Genomic DNA, 24,703 nt, shown 5'->3' with positions numbered 1-24,703 from the left:
ACACTGAGAAGCAGTCACCAATAAGGAGGAAAATCAAGAGAATATGGTATCTCTAAAGCGAGGTGAATTCCCTAGCAAGCAGACTCAGAGAAAAACAAAAAGCTTCATGAAAGTGTTTCGAGGAGAAGGTGTAATTAGCTATACCAAATACTGCTGATATGCCAAGTCAGATGAGGTCTTAGAAATGACCGATGGATTTAGCAACACAGAAATCACTGCTATAGGAGTGATAGAAAGAAAAAGTCTGACTAGAGTAGGTTTAAGAGGGAATGAGGTGTTAATTGCAAACAGCATGCCAGTTAATAACGGCAAATGGAGATGGGAAGTATATAAATTACACAGAGTACTGTATGGCCATGCTTCAGGGTTACCTTTCCAACTATTGCTATACCTACGAGACCAAATTAGTAATCAGAAAGTTAGTAAGTAAGCAACGAACAAACACCAAAAAGTACACTATCTGGAACTTCATCCAGGTCATGAAAAAGTCATAGGAACTAACCTGCTACCACAGAAATCACTTTTTTGTGAATATTTACCTTTGCCAGATTAGTCTCTCATCTTGGATGTAACACAGCATCAACACTCTCTAATACTGATGATCAACTATCCAGACCATTCAGAGAGTATGTAATAAAACCGATTACATGGTTTTTTTTTTTGTTTTGCACTTTTGCTTCCTGGAGACAATACCCAGCTCATTTAATGAGATATCCTAAATTTCATCTACCAAAACACTACTACTTTTTTTCTTTTTTGAGACAGGATCTCACTCTGTCAGCCAGACTGGAGTGCAGTGGTACGAACATAGCTCACTTCAGCCTTGGTCTCTGTGGCTCAAGCGATCCTCCTCCCACCTCAGCTTCCTGAGTAGCTGAGAACACAGGTGCACACCATGTCGCCTAGGCTGCTCTTAAACTCCTGGGCTCAAGTGGTCCTCCTGCCTCCGCCTCCCAAAGTGCCAAGATTACAGGTATGATTCACCACACTCAGCCCCAAAACACTTCTTAAGGTAGTTTCTGAGAGAAAAAAGACATGGTAAGTATGTCTTCCCCACTATTAGCCTCAGCCACATAGAGCTGACCATTCTGACTGATGAGAACGCAATCCTAGCCAACGCTGAGGAAACTGAAAAAGGAGAAAACATGGAAAATGGTTCAATGTTGAATTATTGCTAAGAATGAGGGGATTTAGGGGGCTTAGAATTGAAGTCAGGAATACCTAAGCAAATTACTTACCTCTATATAACTAGTCTCTAAGCCTCAGTTTCTTCATCTGTGTAATTGGAATAATAGTACCCACCTCACACAGTTGTGAGGAATAAATAAAACAATGCAAGTAAAAAACAGGAAAAGTAAATGACTTTTCCTGGATCAGCTGGGCAGAACAAAATATTTACATAAATCATTATAGTAGTAAGGTGTATTTTTTTTCATTAAACAAAAATAAATTGTTAAAAAAGAAATGTATCTCTAGGTCAGTAAATCAAAATTCTTACTTTTTCACCAAAATTGGGTGATGAAGTGGTGGTGTCCTTCCTCTGAGACGTCTCTTTTTTCCCACAGGATTCTTTGCTGGACATCCTGAAAAGCTAACATAAACATTAAAAATACAGGTTTTTTTGCAATAAAAAAGAAAATAGAAATTTGTCTTCTTTCAGTTATATAAAGATTGGAGTTTTACAAAATGATCTTTTTTTTTTTTTTTTTTGAGATGCAGTCTCACTCTGTCGCCCAGGCTGAAGTGCAGTGGCATGATCTCGGCTCACTGCAACCTCTGCCTACCGGGTTCAAGCAATTCTCCTGCCTCAGTCTCCTGAGTAGCTGAGATTACAGGCATGTGCCCCACCCCCTGCTAATTTTTGTATTTTTAGTAGAGACGGGGTTTCACCATGTTGGTCAGGCTGGTCTCAACCTCCTGACCTTGTGATCCGCCCACCTCCCAAAGTGCTGGGATTACCGGTGTGAGCCACTGCTCCCAGCACTATGATTACTATTTTTTAACCATTCCCAAGATGACAAGATTCTCTCACTATTCCACTTTTCTTCACTTACATTCTCCTTCAAAATTACCCATTCCTCTCCTTCAGCTTCATCTATCACCTTTCCAGGAAGGAGTCTCAAACCATGCCTTGATCCCTGACTTCTCACATAAGCATCAGATCACCATTTTCAACTGACTCCAGGTTGCTATATTCTGCACTACCTACATTTCAAAGCCAATTAGTCATAAGTTTCATTTTCCCGAAACACCTTCAGTCATTCATTGAACAAGACTTTGGCAAATCACACACTTTTTTTGAGTCTTGGTGTCATTACTCATAAAATAGATAACCCATCCCACAGGGTTTTTGAGGTACTCAAACAATGGATGTAAAATGTATCTTGCGGCTGGGCACCTTGGCTCACTGTAATCCCAACACTTTGGGAGGCCGAGACAGGCAGATCAACTGAGGTCAGGAGTTCAACACCAGCGTGGCCAACATCATGAAACCTCGTCTTTACTAAAAATACAAAATTAGCCAGGTGTGGTGGTGCATGCCTGTAATCAGAGGCTGAGGGAGGTGAATCGCTTGAACCTGGGAGGCGGAGGTTGTAGTGAGTCGAGATCGCACCACTGCACTCCAGCCTGGGTGACAAGTGCAAAACTCCATCTCAAAAATAAAAAAAAAAAATTAAAAAAAAACATACATATACATCTTGCATAGGTTGGTACACAGTAAGGTCTACATATATACTTGCTTGTATGGTTGTCTTTCTACTAGACCCTGAGCTCCTTGAGTATGCTGTACCAAAAACTTAGGTGCTCATACATGCCTACTGAGTGAATAAACGAGTGAATTCTTCTTCCTTGTAATATTAACTCTTTCATTCTGAACCACTTCCAATTCGCTCACTGTAGTTCCTCTGTTCACTTCCCATCCCAGTCTCATTTTTCCAGCCCTGCTGTGGACCAAGTAAATACTGTCAGTGGATGACAGTATTGTGGGCTATCTCAGAAAAACACTTACGTTTATTCGGACAAACGTTTTATATTTGTACTAGTGTGAAACTCCTATCGATTTTATGCAAATCAAAACATAAACTAAATGAGGGGAGACTTCCTGTGCTGGCCAGTCTCCTGCTGGATGGCTCCTGATGATTCCTGATGCTTGGTAATCACACACTTACGTAATCCCCTACCACAATGAATAGGGGTGACCTGTGTAACCAATAAGATATTGCTACATAGTAGTATGTGGCTAAATCATATAAGACATCATGACTTCTACCTTGTCCTGTCTTGGACTGCTCACTCTAGGGAAAGCCAGAGTGTCATGAGGACACTCAAACAGCCCATGGAAAGGCTCGCAAGAGAAGAACTACTGGCCTCTTGCCAACAACCAGAACCAACTAACGGCCAGGCACATGAGTGCGCTACCTTTGAAGCTGATGATCCTGCACCCCTAATCAACTGATATGACAGCAGCCCTGGCACATACCTTCACTGCAACCTCATGAGACCTAAAGCCAGATCAACCCAGAAAGTCGTTTCTGAGTTCCTGATCCACAGAAACTGTGGAGTAATAAATGTTTATTGTTATTTTAAGCTACTATGTTTTGGTATAACTTATGCAGCAGCAATAGATGAATAACATTATTTTTTTAATTCTTCAAACATTGAAGATTCCTTCTTCAGGATGTCTTACAAGCAGAGACCATGCTTAGAAATTCTTACAAAAATTCCCACAGAATCCACATACCAAAATCTAACCCTTTTAATCTGGTTTCCCGCTGGTATTAAATGACATTAACATACTGAATCCAGCTTTCAGTTAACCATCTAGTAATTTAGAAATAAAAAATCATCATGAACGACAGTTAAAAAAAAAAAGAAAGAAATGAGAACAAGAATTATTGGATGATGCACAGATATAGTTAGCATATCCGTAAGTTATAGTCAGTGTTATCCCGTTTTTAATTGACTGTTGAGCCATGAGTCAACTATACATTCAGGAATACTAGATAAAAGCTGTGCGGGAAGATCAGTAAAAGGGATTTAGGCCTATAACTCACAGAAGCTTCACGGGGATCATCTGTTCCCACTAAACTGGCGAGAGGTTAAACGCACACACACACCCCTCCATTATATATACTTCTTAAACTACAGGGGGAGGAGTTAACTTCCAGTTAGTGCTTCCAAGTGCCAAATAATGATGCTATCTCTTCCCCGGGGTTCTGAAACAAGTAGGTAACAAATAGACCAAGAAGACTGGCGTTTATCAACTTCATTAACTAAGAAAAGCTAACTGCAAGCACGCGTCTTGTTCTTGAGACTAAATTGGGCTCCCTCTCCTGCCCTGCTGCCTAGAAGGTTCGGACCAAACCCAAGCAGGGGAGCCAGAAAGTTCACGTTTTTCTCCTTCCTGTCCCAGTGGATTTATCGGGGGGACAGAAGAAAGGAACGAGACAGCCTCGAATGTCAAGTAGGCACTAAGAGTGAAGCAGAGAGAAGTATGGGGGACAGGGGACTCACTAGCATATGCTTTGGGGATCTGAGACGCATCAAAATCAAATGACCCGAAGCTCTACCCACTCAGAGCTCTGGTTACTAAAAGCCTGAAAACAAAGCAAAATAGAGCAAAACAACTAATTTCTATCCACTGGTCACACCGCAGAACTGCTGATATTGGCAACAGGAAGACTAAAGCAAAAATAAAAACAAAGGAAAAGAGCGTTCAGGTCACGGTGTACATGAGGGTGCGAAATGAAAAACAGACCCTAACTCCAAGTCAGCTGGAAGGACGGGCAAGCTCGTCAGCTGCTAGTAAACCGCCGCGGCCCGCGGGCTCCGCACGAACCGACCAGACCCCAACACTGGGCAAAGGGCAGCCCCGGAGGCAAGCCGGGCCAGAACCACACCCTCCACGGAGCTGAGACGTCCTCGGATCCGCCCATAGAGTTGCCCCGCCCAGGTCCGGGTGACTCCTGAGTGCTCAGCCCGGCCGGCCGCCCGCCGGCCAGGATACTTGGGGCGGGGGACGAGCGGGAACCTGCCCAGCAAAACGTCAACGTACCCCGCCCCCCCCAGTTCCTACCTTACCAGCGCCGGCTGCGGTGGCGACTCCGAAGCCCCAGGCCAAAGGAGAGGGACCCCCACCCCCCGACACACCCCGCCCCACCAACTGTATGCCCGCTGGGAAACGTAGTTCTGCGCCCAGATCCAGCGTGTCTACCCACCGCTCCGCAGCTTTTGCTTAGATTTGCATTTACTTCCTGCAAGGCTTGCTCGTCGGCCCCGCCCCAGGCTGCGCAGTGTACCCTGGGTGCTGTAGTCTTTGTTCGGTCTGGGGGTTGGCCGGTGGGAAGGAGACGCACCGTAGAAACTGAACCCTCTTACCCAATTGGACGCCGTCCCCAGTACGCTTCTGCGCAGTTTGTGGTGGCGTGGTAACGCCTCGGGGAAAGGGAAGCGGACGGCATCTGGAGTCGCACCCTGTGGCTATTTTCTACTAACAGGATTTGGTCACTGGTTCTTCATCTTTTGTCTGTTGCACGCATCCCGCCCTCCCCACTTGCTTCCCTACTCCTTGGATCCAGCCCAGTGGGCACTCACGTCAGTTCTCTGACCCCGCCGTGAGCCCCGCTCCGGGTCCCCGGGCGGGCCTGGCACGGAGGCGGTAACTATGGAGAATATGGCGGAGGAGGAGCTGCTGCCCCTGGAGAAGGAGGAGGTGGAGGTGGCCCAGGTCCAGGTCCAGGTCCCGACCCCGGCCCGGGACTCGGCTGGGGTCCCAGCTCCGGCCCCGGATTCGGCTCTGGACTCGGCTCCGACTCCGGCCTCGGCTCCAGCCCCAGCCCCTGCCCTGGCCCAGGCTCCGGCCCTGTCCCCGTCCCTAGCCTCTGCCCCTGAGGAGGCTAAAAGCAGTAAGTGCAGGAGGCCCAGATCTTTCTGCCGCAGAAAAGAGAAAGTGCGCCTTGCTGGGAAGTAGGGGAGACCCTTCTTCACCGGGATGGTTTTTATGGGGCAAGGCAGGTTTAGGGAAATGGAGGGGAGGGAAGAGAGGCCCGTGTAGCGGCTAAAACAAGGGTACAGAGTGGGAGACGGCATCTTCATAAGCCACGAGGATGTCACGGTGAGGGATATGCGGAGGGCAGGAATGCTGCAGATAGAAGGAAATAATGAGGTTAAGGGCTTTTTCGTAAAAGGGAATCTTTTTAAGGTACAAAAATAGGAAGTTACACATAATTTGGTAGTTTCCCACAGTCCAGACTACCGTGGTTAACTAGGTTCTTTGAAATGTGACATAGTAACCGAGGCAACCTGTTTACGGTAGTGGATCCTAGCTGCCAACATTTATAAACCATTACTGTCAACTAGCTTTTCTGCTTCGACGTACACAAGGAGATGAGTTTTTCTCATTTCAGTTTTTTCCCCCCTATGGGCAGCTTGCTTCCGAAGAGATTTTGAGGCTGAGTAGTAGTTTAGAAAAGAATCGACTAAATTTATGGATGTTTTCACCCATACATAAATACCAATTGAGTTTTGTACTCCATTCCATCAGAAATAGACTGTTGAGAATTAATGGCCCATATTATTGTGCTTCTCAATGTGCCTGCATGTTTTCTAAGTGGTGGTTTATTGGACCATATAGGAATTTAAAAGATTGATGAGTAACACTTTCTTAAGGATCTTCTAAAATTTTTAAATGTAAGGTCTAAGAAAGACTTAATGTAAGTTCTTTTAACATTTAGTTTGTGGTCATAAATTGACCTTTATGTGCTTTCTGAATTGGAATTTAAAATAATCTTTAATTCATTATTTTTCCTACTTCTAGGCCAGTTTTGAGTTTAATATTTATAAAACATTGGATATAGATAGGATTATTTTGCAGTGTTGAAACAACATACAAATTGTTATAGATTTCAGAGTATGTCTAATCACAGGAAAGAAAAGCCAGGATGCTTGAGGTAAGCCCCTTCTCATCATATAAGATCAGAGCTTGTAGGTACAAAATAAAGCCAGTTGTTTCTTCAACTACAGTGGGTAGGGATGGGGGAGGCATGGGGAGCTGAGGGGGTTCTACTCTCCTAAGTAGCCTCCTACCTCACTTCCAGGTTGTATTTGTTTATATTAGTCAGAAGTGGTTCAGCAGCTTTAGGAAATGCATGCATTCTCCACCTCCCCACCATCAAAAATACGTTAAACATAGTAAAGACTTATCTGTATATTCCAAAATTTACAAATATGTAATTTGAGGAATGCATACCATATGGGAAACTGAAAATGCATTAGTAGGACAAATATGTAATGATTGAGAAGTCTGAAATGCATTTGAACTAATACATGTATTAATCACATTTTAAAAATTATTTTTAGTTGGTCTAATTAGTCCTTTGAAATCAGTCATAACTAGGTAAGATGAAGATAACCTATCTGAAATAGAATTGAAAATTGAGGAAAAAGTAATACAAGTTGTAAAAGACCCTCCTTGCATGTTGGAGACATCTAATTTAACAAGAGGTTTGCCTGTTGACTTCTGGATTAATAGTGTGTTACAAAAAGCAGATTGAGTATTTTGCATACAGATTGTCTGATACGTATTATCTTAAACCAGAAGGTGATTTCAGAGATGTTTATAGGCATATCATGAATTTTTAGATGTTCAAGAGTTTCTTCAGTAGTGGACCACAGGATTTTTAGTTTTCTAACTTAACCAAACTCCTTTCCCTTATTTTGTGTTATTTAATAGAATAATTTCAATAGGCACGTCTTTATTGATTGCTGTTTATCTTGTCTCACATACACAGATCTTTGAACTCTGGAACCGAAAGCCTTTATGGTTACAAATTAGATAGGTTAGTTTGTACACACGGGTTCATTTCTGGAATGTTACTGTCTGACCTAGCAAAAGATTTTTATGAAAGATGAAAAAGTTTTACCTGTTTATAGAAATTATATCTCATTATAACTCATTTGACCAGTATCTAATATAAAAAATTAACCAATATTGTTTGTTGCTCCTTTAAAAATAAAGTGAATAACCAGGCACAAGCCTATACCCCTAGATTCTCAGGAGGCTGAGGCAGGAGTATTGCTTGAGCCCAGGAGTTTGAGGCTGCAGTGAGCTATGATTGAGCTACTACATTCCATGGAGGCTGGGTGACAGAGCAAGACACCATCTCTAAATAATAATCATATAAAAAATTACCTTTTAATAAATTTGAGCAGGAATGTCTGATAGTGCTGAATTGGATTCCAAAATTATTGACACAGTGTGCTACTGCATCCAAAAAGTCTAACGATTTTTTTAACTTCTTGTTTAACAAACTTTAGTGCCGCCTATCTGCAAGTTAGTGCATTGGGCACTTGGCCATCAGAAAGATGAGCAAGGAATAGGCCTTGTCTTCCTGTTGCTTATTTGTGGGGAAAGTGAACAAGGACACAAATTATACAAATGGGTAAACGAACTGATAGTGAAGCTCAGAGAGAAGTAGGCAAGAAGATGCTAATATCAAGAATTGAATTTTAAAGTCTCAAGGTTTTAAATTGTATAACCTAATAACATAATGTTAGAGGGCCCTGTGGTTTATCCCACCATCTCCTGTCTCCTTGGGCTCTTTACCTATCAGTTTCTCCTAATCTTAATATATATTCAGTCCTCACTTTGTAATTGTTCCTTTCCCTTGGAATGCACATATATTCAGGTTCCCCGTACTTAAAAAAAGCAAGTTACAGTCTCACTCATTTCCTTTTTTATACCATCAAACTTCTCTAAAAAAGAAAAACCTAATTTTCTGTATTTTATTTCCCCTTCCAATTCTGTTTCTACTCCGAAACGCCTCACTGAACCTGCTTTTTCAAAGGTCACCAGACTTGCTTTCTTGATCTCTACAACTGTTTGTGATACTTTGTTGAACGTTTTGTGTTTATAGACTCTTCTCCCTTGGCTTCTGCATTATCTTGACTCCCCTTACCATTTATTCTTTCTGAATCTACTTTTCTGATTCCTTCTACTTAATTTTTCTTATAAATATCTACATCTCTCATACCTCACTACCAGATTTTATCTATGTATAATAATCAGTAGCAGGTTCAGCAACATTGAGAAATGTATCCCCTACCCACTCCAATCAGAACATGTTAAACATATTTTAGACTTATGCATGTTATTTCCAAATTTACAAGCATTTTAATTTGAAGAGTGTGTAATGCTTGAGAAACCTGAAAGTGCATTAGTGGGACAAATATGTAATGATTGAGAAATCTGAAATGCATTAGAATTAAAATATAAATCATGTTTTAAAATTAATTTTACATAGCCTAGTTGTTTGAAATCAGTCATAACTGGGTAAGACTGGGTCGTGGCTTTTTCTCGTATTTTTCACACTTTTTTTCTTAGGCTTTCTTATTTATTCTCATAGTTTCACCTAACATGTTACTTACGATTTATATCTCCAGAATCCCTCCTGAGCTCCAAAAACAAATCACCAGCTGCCTATTGTACATTATTACTGGAATACTGTTCCAGTAGTACATCGAACACACTATGTCAAAAACTACATTTTCCTTTCTCTTTTCCTCTTCCTTTCTGCCAAAAGAGTTTCGTCTATCTTGTTTGCTTAATAGTACCATTATTCTCAACCACATAAACTCAAAATCTTAGAATCATCTTTGATTTTATCCTTCACCTTTACTTCTCATATCCCAAGTTCTGTTACTGGTTTTTTTTTTTTTCTTTTTTAACCTTTTATTCTGTTTCTTCCCATTGCTGATTTTCTCTGTTACTGATCTTTGGTGTTACTGGCAGAGAAAACCTCCTGAAACTCTTTCAGATTATATAATTCACTTCCTCAAAAACCTGCAGAGACTTACCATTACCTGAAGAATAAAGTTCAAACTAACTTGCATAGAATTTATGCTTTCCTTGGTCTGTACTGCATCTTTGGCTGCACATATTTCTACTGACTCCATCGCCCCAAATATACCACATTCCAACCAAGGGTGGGGTGGCATGGTTGTATATTTTATACCACATGCATTTGCTCATGAGGTTACTTCAGTTTATGAGGCCAGTTAGCAAATCTCTACTTACTGAAATTCTATTCATACCTGAAGTCTCAGTCAAGTGGCACTTCAGTAAAGACATTCTCAGAGTTACTTGTTAAAATTAATTATTCCTTCTTCTGTATGCCTGCATCATACTACATCTAGTGTTCATTTCATCCTATCTCATATGATAGAAGTTGACATATTGCCTTTTCCCACCTGATTGAAAGTTCTTTGAAGATAGAAAACATGGTTTACATTTCCTTCTTCAGTATTTTGCATAGGAGAGAAACATTTTTCATAGAATTGTTTTGACCAATTAGATAAAATTTTCAAACTAAATTTATGCAATGGGGTTTCCCCCCAACTTTTCATTCTGAAGCACACTTGTTATTTTATAAACCAAGTTGTGGCAGTATTCCCCATCTAGGTCCATAACACTGTGTTACAGGAAATAAACTTCTATACGACGTGATCAATAAAAATGGAACTAGAATACAAACTGTTAAAGCATAATCTTCTCATTTTTTTTTTCCAGAGAGACACATCTCAATTCAAAGGCAGCTTGCTGATCTAGAGAAGTTAGCTTTTGTAACTGAAGGAAATTTTGACTCTACCAGCTCATTGAACTCAGATAATCTTGATGCAGGTATTTCCATGTTTGGGTTTTTTTTTTTTTCATAATTTCTAGTAATTTATCATCTTTGCATTCATGAAAATAAGTTTGATAAGAGTAGACTTGTTTATTCTTACTAAACTAGAACAGTGGTAAAATACAGTTTTTTATTTAGGAAATTGGCAGCTGCTTATGTGCAGAGTTGCTATGGAAATAAGTTATTTTACAACTCCTCAAGACAATTACAGTTTCACAGATGTCTAAGGGCTGTCTATTCAGCAAGTTAGGAATTGCATTTGGCTACAAGTAACAGAGGTCCCAAAAAACAGTGTCTTAAAAGGTTTATATTTTGCCAGGTAAATGAAGTCCCAAGATAGGCAATTTAGGGCTTGTGCGAGAGTCGCGCGTTATCGGTGCCCCACACTGCTCTCTTTCTGCTCTACTGTCCTCAGTGCTTGGTTTGCATCCTCAAGATCACTGACTGCTTGGTTTTTTTGAAGTAGGCAGTGTAAAAATAAAAATTGTACATACACTGTATTACACTATATGTGAAAGATATTTGTTGGGTTAAAAATTATTAATATGAGCTGAGAGGTATGATAAGAAAAAAAAGAAAAAAATTACTAAATGTGTTGTTATTGATTCTAGCTGTATATTTTATTGCTTTAAACCTGAATTTGAAATATAATTCTTTATACTATCAAAGTTTTTGAGATACATTATATTTCTAATTAGACATTTTGATGATACATAATCTTTTTGAGAATATGTTAATAAACAAGGAAGAACTTGTAAATTCAGTAATGGATACGGTGACTGTAACTATGCGCCCAGTCTCAGAACAGCAGTTATATCAGATCCCATCTATTCCTTCCACTTCCTTCTTCCATTTTTCTAACTCCACATATTAACTGTTTTTGTTGCTGCCAGTTTAGTAGAGGAATACCACAGCAGATACTTTTGCTCTTTGTCCAATTCCTGTCCTTTTGGGAGTGTAACTGCTGTCCTTTCAGCTGTCCAAAATACAGAGTGATGCTCTCAGTGGCAGAAAATTTGGCCAGAAGGATATCATACAGTTCATCACTTCTTCAACGTCTTTGTTCCCAGTAACAACAAACACATCAGCTAGCCACAGAGAGGAAAATTTTAGGGTGAAAAAACAACCACTGATCATGTGCTACAACAATTACTGTGAACTATGTCCTGGGTCAAGAGTAATGACTTCTCCCTGAAGTTAACAAAGACTTTAAGAAGTAGGCAGGGGAGACCCCATTAACCTCTTTGTAGCTGAATCCAGGCATTAATAACTAGAATATTCTGTGGTTTACTGATTCTTCTTTCTTTTTAAGGCAACAGACAGGCTTGTCCATTGTGCCCTAAGGAAAAATTCAGAGCTTGTAATAGCCATAAGCTTCGTCGTCACCTCCAGAATTTACACTGGAAAGTCTCAGTTGAATTTGAAGGTTAGTATTTTTGTGCTGGCAAAGAAGTAATATATATGAAATTCAACATTTATTACCAGTTTTGGCATTTTATCATGACTATAATCAAATATTTTCAGTTTAAAATGTGAGGGGTTTAATGCCCTCATTTCTAATGTATTTAATAAAACACCATATAGCTTTATAGGCAGTAGAGATCTATATGACACAGTTTAGTTCAGCAAACATTTATTATGCATCTGTTGTATACTGAGTACTCTGGCCCTGGGAGTCCATTTTGCTTCTTGAACAATGTTTTAATAAGTTTTCCTTTTATTTTACACATATTTTGGAAGGTATAATACATAGTAAAAGAAAATAAAATAATTTGTATGAATATTGGAAAATACAAGATAATATCTCTTTTTCTGCTGATGGCTTAAAAAAATCTACTAGAGTTAAGAGAATTCAGAATGGTGGTGGGATACAAGATAATTCAGAAATCTTAGCCATTTTCTACTTCAGATAAATGGAAACAGAAACAAATATATCAGTTATATCATGATAAAAATGACACAATTTGAGGGAATAAGTTGAACAAGATGACTCATCATGAAAAGAATAAAATCAAAGGACAGAAAACGAGAACTTTTCAAGTTAAAGGGCTTCCTAAGTGAATTATGTGAATTATTATAGCATTTTTGGGAAAAGATCTGACAACATCTTTTAAAATTAAAAATACACATATCCATCCACCACTCAGTTCCTCTGCTAGGAGTGCCTTAGAAGTAAAAGAATTGAGGTTGGACACAGTGGCTCATACCTATAATCTCAGCACTTTGCGAGGCTGAGGCAGGAAGATCACTTGAGGCCATAAGTTCAAGACCAGCCTGAGCAACACAGTAAGACCCTGTCTCTATAAAAAGTAAAAAAATTAGCCAGGCGAGGTGGCCTGTGCCTGTAGTCGCAACTGCTAGAGAGGCTCAGGTGGTAGGGTTGCTTGAATCCAGAAGCTTGAGTCTGCAGTGCCATAATTGTGCCACTGTACTCCAGCCTGGGCAACAGAGTGAGACACTGTTTCTTAACAAAAAAAAAAAGATGAAGAAGTAAAAGGATCAACAGGCACGGATAAATGTAGAAGGATATTCATTACAATATTAGTAACAAAAACTTAGAATTAAAAGAGATGATTGAATAAATTATGGGTACATACCATGAAATATTATGTAACCATTGAAATGAGCATATTAGATATATACCAGGTAACTTAGAAGTATTTCCATGGTCAACTACTAATGAAAACAGCAATATATAGGGAAGGTATTATAATAATTACATTTGGATAAAACAAAAAGTCCCACCCTCAAAAGAAACCTAAGTATCAATCTTAAACATACGTTTATATTTGTGCATGATTATGTGAGCACAGAAATTGTAAAGTATGGTTGGAGTGTCAACCAGCCTTGATAAAGCAGCTAGTAAGAGACACCCAGAAAAGAAGTCAGAACTATGCTGGAACTATTTTGTTAGTAGTACTGCTAAAAAGATTATCACTAGTTATTTAGGGAAAGGGGAATTAGATACTAATTTAGGGGCCATCCTGTCTTTTAAGTTTAATTCTATATAAGAATGTATGATAAACCGGCCGGGCACGGTGGCTCAAGCCTGTAATCCCAGCACTTTGGGAGGCCAAGACGGGCGGATCACAAGGTCAGGAGATCAAGACCATCCTGGCTAATGCGGTGAAACCCCGTCTTTACTAAAAAATACAAAAAACTAGCCGGGTGAGGTGGCGGGCGCCTGTAGTCCCAGCTACTCGGGAGGCTGAGGCAGGAGAATGGCGTAAACCCAGGAGGCGAGGCTTGCAGTGAGCTGAGATCCAGCCACTGCACTCCAGCCTGGGCGACAGAGCGAGACTCCGTCTCAAAAAAGAAAATAAAGAATGTATGATAAACCATACTGACTTCTTATGAAAAAAAAAAGCTCTCATTTCAATTAAAAGGATCTCTTTCATATTCTTTACTTAGATTATTGTGTTTTTTGTTTGTTTGTTTTTTGTGGGGTTTTTTTGAGATGGAGTCTCGCTCTGTTGCCCAGACTGGAGTGCAGTGGTGCAATCTCGACTCACCGCTACCTCCGCCTCCCGGGTTCAAGCGATTCTCCTGCCTCAGCCTCCTGAGTAGCTGGGATTACAGGCATGTGTCACCGCACCCAGCTAATTTTTGTATATTTAGTAGAGATGGGGTTTCACCATGTTGGTCAGGCTGGTCTCAAACTCCTGACCTTGTGATCTGCCCACCCCAGCCCCCCAAAGTGCTGGGTTTACAGGCACGAGCCACCGCCCCCGGCCTCACTTAGGTCATTGTTTAGCCTTTAGGTTTGGTCTCCCTCCTCCAAGTTTTTCTCTTTTCTTAAATATTTTCTTGTGGTATTTCTTTACTTACTTATGGATGTGGTTCTCTCATGTACATTAGGCTGTTGGGTTCTTTCACATGGTATTGATCTGGTAGATGGTGAAGATATGATAGTTTTTTGTCTCGGTGAGCAGGTTTCAAAGTGGTTGACAAATAATTGAAGGTAGAAACAACAAGATCTGCTGAAGGAATGGATGTGAGGTGTGAGAGAACGAGCCAAGAATGCTTGGGTTTGGGACTTGAGCAAGTAGAGAAATGGAGTTGGCCTTTACTGAGCTGGAGAAGAGTGCATTAGGATCAAGTGTGGGAAAGAAGGCCAGAACCAGAAATTGTGGAATTTAAAGGATGGGATGCATCTAAGTGGAGATGTCAGGTAGCCCATAGGTTATATGAATCTGGAGTTCAGGAAGAATGTGGGGCAAAAGATACGCATTTGGGAGTTGCCAGAAGGCAGATGATATTTAAAGCCATAAGATCAGATAAGTAACTAAAAGTACATATTGATGGAAAAAAGAAGTCATCTAGGACTAAATCTTGGAGCACTTCAGCATATACAAGTAAGAAATGATCTGATCTGAGGTATAAGAAAAAAGGCGTTAGAGATGACTTACAGGCTTTGAGTTAAGAGCAACTGTAAGGCATTATCATTTTAAAAAAGTAAAGAGACCTGATGTGGGATAAATTATCAGTTTAGTCTTGACAGGTAGGTTTTGAGATGCTGACTAGATAATCAGTTACATATCCTTAATAGGCAATTGGAAATAGGGATCTGGCTCTTAGGAGTGAATCAGTAACTAGAGCTATAATTTGGGATTCCTTTAATTGGAATCGTGAAAGGAGCTTAAGTTGCCAAGGAAATGAGAAAAAAGTCCCTTAGCCACCCAAGCCTGTGGAATATCTACATTTTAGGGCATGAGAGAAGGAAGAGGACCTGTAAAGAAGATGAAGAAGGTTGGGAAGAAAACCAAGATAGTACCATGTCATAGATGAAGAAGGGTCTGTATAATGGCAAATATATCAATAGCATGAGGCAAAGATGAAGCCTAAAAAAAAGTCAAGGTGGCAGAGAATAGGATAAAGCTGAGTCCCAAAGACACTAAACGACTAATCCAAGATAAAACAAGTAGTCATGGTGGAACCAGAATTCAAACCTGGATCTCTCTGTATTTGTGTATACAGATACATATACGTAAATATGTATACATAGACATGTATCTCATGCATAACAATTATATAAACTAAAGCAATCTCATTTGAGTAATTATGACATTACAAATATAAGGTTAGTTCCAATTCTTATCAAATAAAACTTGCTTATAATTTTTGATAATTGAATATTTCATGAATAGTGATATGATAACCAGCTGTTCTTTATTCTAGGTTACAGGATGTGCATCTGTCACTTACCTTGTCGACCAGTGAAACCAAACATTATTGGAGAACAGGTGATCCGATATTAGATTTATTTTTAAATTTAGGCCTTTTTAAAGAAAGCGTAATTTTTACTTACTGTGGAACTAAAATGTGTATGTTCAGCAGTGTAGTTTACTCTAAAATTCTGTGTCTTGAGTCCTTTCAGATTATCGTAATAGGAAAACTATCATAGTATGAAACTGTCATAGTATGAAAAAAATAATTGCTATATTGAAGTTCTCATTTTATAATTTTTAGTTTAAGTCAGATAAATTGCTCCTTTGTGTTCAAAATGAAAATTAACTCATTTACTAATTTTGGAATGGAAAATTTAGAGAGTAGTTTTTTCTCTTAAAATTTTGGTCATGGAATGGAAGCTTCAATTTCTGTGATTTAGTAAATATCTTAGTGTGTTTTGATTTCATTCATCTTCCCCAAATCCTTCCTTTTAAGTTCAATCTTAGAGAATCAAGAAACTTTCTGAAATCTTAGTAACTTTTTAAAAAAATACGTGTGTTTTATTTTTAGGGTAGATTTGATCTAAGGGGAATACAAACTATAAAATTTTTTAGTGACACTATCCTGAATGCATATTCACGTAATGAGTTCTCATTATTAAATTTTATTTTGAGTCACTAAAAGCAGCATAGTGTTGACAAAAAGGAAAATATTCTGAAAGTAGTAGTCAAAATAGATTCTGGTCCATCAACCTAGTCCAAGTACATATTTGAATATGATAATCACAGTACCATAAAGAACCTTGGGTAATGTGCTTGACGGTTTTCTATTTGCTGTAAGGTCCCAAGTAAAAAGGAGTTAGCAGCACTAAGAGTAAAAGGCATCAAAACTAGGAAAGAGCCGTTGAAGCAGTCTTTTTGTTCTCAGCTAAAGGAGAAATTATGAAGTGAGAAATTTTTTACTTAGAAAAGTACGCTTCTAATTATGTCTCTTAACATTCAGTGGGGTACTGGAGCTGGCTCAAATTTTCAGAAATCTTTCAAGCTGGTGGTTTAGTATGGCCACCATTAAAAATTAAGTTATATAAGCCTAAAAATGAATGAGTTATATTAAAAAACAAAGATAACGAATGTTTACCTTTATCATTGTTCTGCTGCATTTTAATATTATCTGTGCACTTACAGTTATTTACATCTATTATGTCTGCTGGGTGGCAGTGCTCTGTAATGGTATAATAATGCACATCTCTTCCTAAATTCACATTCAGTGATGTTACACTGATAGCTTAAAATCTCTGAGAGTTGTAGTTTGAAATTGGCTATGGCAGAGTATTTATGCCACAGAAATCTACAAATACTACAAATCGGGGCTTTATTTTCCTGGAGAGCCAGTTAATAAACATTTACCAGCACACCACTCCTAATATTATGCCATTTTTAAATGCAACTTATAGAAAGTACAATTATTTTCTGATTGGAATGAATGGGAAAAGCTAGGAAATTAAATTTCTGGCCTATTGTAAAGTAAGGTTTAAAAGTATATATAAATACAGGTAAGGAAGTTAAGATCCTTTCAAAGTCACATGGCAAAATTAAAATTATCTTCTATACCATTAAATCCAAGACACTAATATACTTAAATTTGTAAACTTATACTTCTATTTCATTGTCTTAGTAACTTATTTAAATTAAATACTCTGTTTGATAGATATCCAGTAAAATGGGAGCCCATTATCATTGTATCATTTGTTCAGCAACAATCACCAGAAGAACTGATATGCTAGGACATGTTAGGCGCCATATGAATAAAGGAGAGACTAAATCTAGTTATATTGCAGGTAAGTTGAGCAATCTCATTAACATATTAATATGTAAATCCTTAAATAATGGTCCAGTTATTATTTTCAGACATCAGGCAGATAAAATAATGCTGATTTAACCAAATGATTTAATTCACTAGTCCATTACATCAGATTTTGGTTTCTTTCTGTAAGGTCTCCAAAAACATTTTAACATTCTCAACATATATATTTAATAAATGGTGTAGAAAAAGTAAGTGACACTCAAGTGACTATAGATATTTTAATGAAAGATTATAGAATTGTCTTCCCAGTGACAGCTTTTATACCCTTAACTGTCATGTATGTATTGTTAGAAAACACTAGGAAAAAAGATACAGTGAAATAAAGACTATTAGTGACATGAAATTATTAATAGCTTGTTACTACTTAGAGATCCCTTCTTAAGAATTAAATTAAGCACTAATGGCCCAAAGCATGTATTATATGTAATGAGTAACTTCTCTATGTCTAGAATGGCACTATGTACCATTCCTTTAAGAACTGAAAAAAAAAATAGTCACTGAATTAATTTCTATAAAGCTTGATTTTCTCACAGAACCTAAATTGAGAAAGGCTGATCTTGTGAGATATGTGACATACCTCCTCACTGGGTAAAAAAGGATATGTAACACAGTGCTAGGGAAAGATACTATTATTTGGCATTTTAGAAAGAAATACATAGTTGCCATTTAGTTAACATTCTGACTGTAATGTTATCAAGAAATCCAAACATAAAGGATCTCAACTGTCTGACACAGCACATATCTCATTTCTTAAATATTTAAAACATATACGCATATAAACACATCAATATTTCATCAGTTTATAGCGAAACGATTCTAACATATTAAATGTAAAATCATTTTTTCATTATAGCCATTTCAATGTAATTTGTGACTTGAAATCATTATGAGAAAATATTCTGAAGTCTCCCATGTTCAGGAAATAGAGTGATTCTTAGTAAGCCTTGCTAGCTAATGGAATGCAGCCATATGGAGATACTCATTTTCTAACAATTACACCATAGTAAAATATATGTAGCAAACAATGTAGTGTTTGATGAAACACAAAGGTGTTTTAGGATTTTGTGCTTTCCTAGGGTGATTGTTCTTAGGTATCATAATACAGATGTATTGATGTGCTGGGCAGTCAAGATAGTAAATTAACTTTCATTAATCAGATGTTTAACTGAGTGTTACTCTTTTGCAGAGAGTGCTGAATAAATCAGTTCTTTGGTTTTGGTTTTTTTACATCTCCCCAACCGTTTGCATTAACACAAAATAATATAAAGTTATTTTTCAAAATGTATATTGTTTTAGATGTTTAGAATTATTTTGTATTTTCTTGGAAATCTTTTGTTTGGAATTATTTTGTGTTGCCCTGGAAATCTTTTCTTTTTTCTGTCTTAGCTTCCACTGCTAAACCGCCTAAGGAAATTTTGAAAGAGGCAGACACGGATGTACAAGTTTGTCCCAACTATTCTATACCTCAGAAAACAGATTCCTATTTTAATCCCAAAATGAAACTAAATCGGTAAGCTAAATTGAAAATAGGGTTATGGGATGTTTCAAATTATTGTAAATGTACCTTCTCTTAACCTTTATGTTCTAATATGTTAAAATTTAGAACTAGGTGCAGAATAAAAATCATCTATCTTAACATTTTTCACAGAAGGATTGTTTCTTTTTTTCTATCAAGCCAATGTCTTTATTAGAGAATAAAATAGGTCTAACTTTATATAATTACTGAACAAGCTGGTACTTTTGTGAGCAAGTTTTGTTTATGAATAAATAAATACTTATTAATAAAATCCAACTAGATTCATAGTTTAATTTCACATTTTTAGTTCTTATAGTATTAAATTAGGAATATGTTTTTAGGTCTCCTTTTGAAATAGTTTGTACAGTAACTAGGAACTTCAATTCACTATTCTTAAATGAAATAAAATCTATGATGGTGAAGCATGGTAAAGTTAAGTTATTTCAGATTATGATTTCCTTCTAGGCAGCTAATATTCTGTACATTGGCTGCTTTGGCTGAGGAACGAAAACCCTTGGAATGTCTAGATGCTTTTGGAGCCACTGGTAAGTGAGGACACTTTTTTGGAACCACATTTTATTTATTTGATTTTACAGTATCTTTTCTTAGAAAATGTATATGGGCAGTGATGTAAAAAATTAAAGATCCAAGACAAAATTTTTAATTTTTTATTGTGAAAAATTTTAAATATATATTAAAGAGTATAGTAAGTGAGTCCTGTGTATCCATCGCTTACTTCAAAAATTAGTGGTTCATGCTCAGTCGTTTTATCATTGTCCTCATACCTCATGTCATAGTCTTTTGATATCTATTAATTTGAAACAAATAACAGATACATCGTTTCATCTGTATTTCAGTTGAATCTCTAAAAGGTAAAGGTTTTTAAAAAATAAAACCACTATACTATCATACTTTAAAAAATTAAGAATAATTCTTTAATATAAATTGTTTAGATATGCCCAATTATCTCATAATGTGTTTTAAAAATCAAGTCAGAATGCAGACAAAAACTGTATTTCAATTGTTTGATATATCTAAGTCTCTTTTAAATCTATGGTTCCTTCTATCATTTTCTGTGTGTGTGATAATTATTTGTTGAGTTAACATGTCTTTTGACCTATAGAGTTTCCCGCAGTCTCGATTTTTCCTGATTGTATTGTTGTGGTTCATATAACATGTTCTTCTATCTCCTGTATTTTTGTAAATTGGCCATTTGATTAGATTCAAATACAGTTTTTTTGTTTGTTTGTTTTTTGTTTTGCAGTAATACTTGTTTGCTGCAATCAGGCAGCACCTGATGTCTGGTTGTGTCTCTTTTTTGTGTTGTGATGATCACTGCCTAGCCTTTAGACAGTAGAATAAAGTGAAATTTTAAACATTGAGAATATTTTTCTCAAAAGACTTAATAGTAGAGAAAAGAAAATAGAAACAGTAGAAAATTTCTAAAAAGGCTCTGTACCCAATCCAAGTCTTTCTTCATAAAGATTATAGGAATACACTTTTGGGGAGTTTGTGCCAAAAGAGTGAAAGCATTAGTTAGCTCTCCTTCCTAAACTCTCCTCAGGGAAAAGTAGTGGTTAAAAGCATGGACTGCAGAACCAGACTGCCTGAGTTCAAATCCCAGCTTTATCACTTGATAATTGTATGACCACAGGAAATTGTGCCTCAGTTTGCTCATCTATTGAAAGAGGAGACTCCTGCCGCCACCGTGATGATCAGCATTAGTACTGTCTCAGTATAAATGTGGTAAAAGTGATGAGGTGATTTTTCTGATTATTTCCCAAGTCACTTGGATTTGAAATTTGAATCATGTTTTTACTCCTTGTTTTCCTGTTACTCTTCTCATATCTACTCAGCCACCAGGTCTGTTCTAATTTTTCTTTTCCAATATAACTCACATTTTCCATTCCATATCCACCAATTTAATGATTTCATAGCAAGCCTATTTCAGTAGCCTCTATATAGTACCCTTGTTTCCAGTCATTTCTCTCTTCCAATTTGTCTTGCCTGTTACTGCTAAACAGCTATTCCTCTGAAGCACCACATTGTTACTTACCAATCAAAAAAGTCATTCATCTTTATTGCCTAGACTCCAAAGTTCTCAGACTACATTTAATATCTTCCATATCTGATCCTAACCTGCTTGTCCAAATTTATTTCTCAGTATTTTTCACCATATCCTTTTACTTTACTCTTTTGAGACAAGAGTTTCGCTCTGTCACCCAGGCTGGAGTGCAGTGGTGCCATCTATCTCGGCTCGCTGCAACCTCTGCCTCCCGGGTTCAAGCACTTCTCCTGCCTCAGTTTCCCAAGTAGCTGAGATTACAGGTGCCTACCACCACGCCTGGTTGATTTTTGTATTTTTAATAGAGACAGGACTTCGCCATGTTGGCCAAGCTGGTCTCAAACTCCTGACCTCAGGTGATCCACCTGCCTCGGCCTCCCAAAGTGCTGGGATTACAGGCGTGAGCCACCGCACCCAGCTCTTTACTCTTTTGTAAATCTGAAGTCATTAAAGCTAATATCTAAGGAATATATTTCCAGCCTCTTCTTTTAATGTGCCTTTGTAAACTTAGATCAGGTCTGGAGCAGTCATTGTGCATGTTTTGCCATTCCTAAAATGAGGATGTGAGAACTTACCTCACAAGCGTGTTGTGAAAATATGAAAAATACATATATATGAAGTCCATAACACATGGTATTTTTCCATTTATGAGACATGTGTATGGAGAAGATGGTCAGTATTTCCAATACATAAGGGGTTTACTAATCTGTGTTGGCTGGGCTTATGTTGCCATCTCTCATTTTGTAATGAATGTCCCTTATGACTTTAGTAGATAGGGAAAAACTGTGAAAAGGGGCACTTTTGGTCTTCCTTTTAGATGATTAGAAATTCTTCCTAATCATTTGCTTACAAATTTGGTTTTTTGGTTTTGTTCTGTTTTTGAGATACGGTCTCAGCTTTGAGATAGGATCTTGGCACCATGTCGGCTCACTGCAGTCTGGACCTCCTAGGCTTGGGTGATCCTCCCACCTCAGCCTCCAGAAAGTAGCTGGGACCACAAGCGTGCACCACCATGCCCAGCTAATTTTTGTATTTTTCTGTAGAGATACGGTTTTGCTATGTTGCCCACACTGGTCTCAAACTCCTGGACTCAAGTGATCCACCCGCCTCAGCCTCCCAAAGTGCAGAGATTACATGTGTGAGCCATCACACCCGGCCACAATTTTTTTTTTTTTTTTTTTTAATTCACACCAGTGTTATGCAGTGTTTGAAAAGTGTTAGTCTAGAAAAGTTTTTCATATTTTGGTCCATGATGGTAAACTTCAGCAGAAGGAATTCCAACTTCCCATCCTCCCTTCAAGCAGAGTAATCCCATTTGTATAAAGTATTCCATGGTCAGAGAAAAAGCAAAAAAGAAAACATTTTTCACTATTCAACAAAATAAAAAAACATACATAGAAATTTTATTATACAAGGATCATAAAAAAGGTTTATAAGAAGTATTAGTGAAAATCTGTTAGACATATTTTTAGTTATAACCTTTCTTGAGAAGCTTTGTAGTAAGAAAGAATAAGATTCCTGAAAACATTAAATTTTGAAATAATTTGTTATTTACAAAACTGTGTATTATCATTATACTGTTTTTATTCTTTAAAATTATTATTATAAAACTAATTTTCTTCCCCATTTTTCCTAAGGGATAATGGGATTACAGTGGGCAAAACATCTTGGAAATGCAGTCAAAGTTACAATCAATGACTTGAATGAAAACTCTGTGACATTGATTCAGGAAAACTGCTATTTAAACAAATTGAAAGTGGTGGTGGACAGTAAAGAAAAGGAAAAGAGTGATGATATTCTTGAAGAAGGAGAGAAAAATATTGGTAATATTAAGGTGACCAAAATGGATGCCAATGTACTGATGCATTTGAGATCTTTTGATTTCATGTAAGTAGAAAAAGACTTGCCATGTCACTTTCTAAACTTATCTGGAATTTTGGGAACGAGGGGTAGTTAAAAATTAAGACTGTTGTTGTTTATTTATTTAAATGAATGCCATTTTTTGGCCTAAGGTATGCAGTATGAAAATTTTCTAGTATTTGAAATAAAATGCCTGGGCATGTCACTTTTCCTCTAACCCAAATTTATTTTTACATGTCTCATACATCATACTATCATTTTATTACTTAATTTCAAAACAGAATTGTGTACTTAAAATAGATTTGCAATGTCCTTTTAAATCCATGGAATTTTATAATTAGAAATAATTACAATGGTATAATTTTTGTTACTAATATGACTTTAAAATATATCTATATGCTTTCTGATTTTAGACATCTAGACCCTTTTGGAACGTCAGTGAATTATCTAGATTCTGCATTCAGAAATATAAGAAACCTTGGCATAGTGTCAGTGACTTCTACAGATATCAGTTCTTTATATGCCAAGGCACAGCATGTTGCCCGGCGTCACTACGGATGTAACATTGTCCGAACTGAATATTACAAGGAACTAGCAGCCAGAATTGTTGTAGCTGCAGTGGCAAGGTACCAAATCGCCAACGGTGTACTTAGTGTGTTTTAGTATTTGATAAAAAGATAATATTACAAGAAGTACTTATTACTCAAAACATGCACAAAATATAAATCCTGTATTCCTTATCTGTAATACTGGTTTCTAATTTTACATGGTATCTGTTGTAATTTTATTTAAAAGCTTATGCCTGAAATATTCAGTTTACTCTCCAATTAAAATGTTTTTGAAATAAAGTAGTAAGAAAGAAAAGATTAAAGTGAAAGTTAATTTCCAGTTTATTTGAGCAATGTAGGATAAAGGATAGCAATATGAAAGGAAAAGCAAAAATTGTTTTGTTTTGTTTTTTCGCCGTGTTGCCCAGGATGAAACAAACCTCCTGGCCAACATGGTGAAACCTCGTCTCTACTAAAAATACAAAAGTTAGCTGGGCGTGGTGGTACACACCTGTAATCGCAGCTACGATTACAGGTTGAGGCACTAGAATCACTTGAACCCAGGAGTCAGATGCTGCAGTGAGCCAAGGTTGCTCCACTGCACTCCAGTCTGGGCAACAGAGTGAGACTGCCTCAGAAAGAAACAGTCATTTCTTTTATATCCATTCTATTTTATCTTCTTTATTTATATAGTTTGAATAAAATGATGGCTTACAAACTTGATTCTCCAAAATCATCTTACAAAATGGGAAGTTCTCTCCATTTCTCACCAGGATTGCCAAACAGAATTTAGAATTTGAAAACAGTTATTTTTAAAAGGGTGACTTTTTTGGAGCACTTACTATATGCAGATTATGCTGGAATAATATAATATAAACGGACATTGTGAGTATAGATAATGGATGATCAGCTAGCTCACTTGCCAGCCCTAATACTAGTTTCAGAGCATTTAAGTGGAAATTTGTACCTCAGCATAAATACAGATTATTAGACTTCATAG

The 24,703-nt window shown here is 37.5% G+C and overlaps 2 protein-coding genes across 35 annotated transcripts in view; one reads left to right on the top strand and one right to left on the bottom strand.

Annotated features, from left to right (window-relative positions):
* Window positions 1-5,300, bottom strand: part of SWT1 (SWT1 RNA endoribonuclease homolog) — a 127,361-nt gene extending 122,061 nt beyond the window's left edge. For 15 of the 34 annotated variants that reach the window (XR_013417109.1, XR_013417111.1, XR_013417106.1 and 12 more), the window contains exons 1-2: window positions 4,760-4,925; window positions 1,499-1,591 (exon numbers count right to left, since the gene is read on the bottom strand). Coding sequence is in view for 19 of the 34 variants with exons in the window: in XM_078001396.1 (XP_077857522.1) it covers window positions 1,499-1,582 (84 nt within the window). In the remaining 15 variants the exon portion in view is untranslated. Of the gene's footprint in view, window positions 1-1,498; window positions 1,592-4,759 lie in introns of all 34 variants that reach the window. The other 19 variants (XR_013417120.1, XR_013417116.1, XR_013417115.1 and 16 more) reach the window with 8 other exon arrangements.
* Window positions 5,301-5,452: 152 nt separating this feature from the next.
* Window positions 5,453-24,703, top strand: part of TRMT1L (tRNA methyltransferase 1 like) — a 38,648-nt gene continuing 19,397 nt past the window's right edge. Inside the window, 9 exon segments of the mRNA NM_001260768.1 lie at window positions 5,453-5,906; window positions 10,568-10,678; window positions 11,995-12,108; window positions 15,861-15,925; window positions 17,559-17,688; window positions 19,101-19,224; window positions 19,696-19,775; window positions 22,933-23,182; window positions 23,569-23,781. Coding sequence (NP_001247697.1) covers window positions 5,666-5,906; window positions 10,568-10,678; window positions 11,995-12,108; window positions 15,861-15,925; window positions 17,559-17,688; window positions 19,101-19,224; window positions 19,696-19,775; window positions 22,933-23,182; window positions 23,569-23,781 — 1,328 coding nt within the window. The 5' untranslated portion in view covers window positions 5,453-5,665.

Source organism: Macaca mulatta, chromosome 1, assembly GCF_049350105.2.
Source record: "Macaca mulatta isolate MMU2019108-1 chromosome 1, T2T-MMU8v2.0, whole genome shotgun sequence".
NCBI lineage: Eukaryota > Metazoa > Chordata > Mammalia > Primates > Cercopithecidae > Macaca > Macaca mulatta.
Note: the sequence above shows the minus strand (reverse complement) of the source record. Positions and strands in the feature narration are given on the sequence as shown.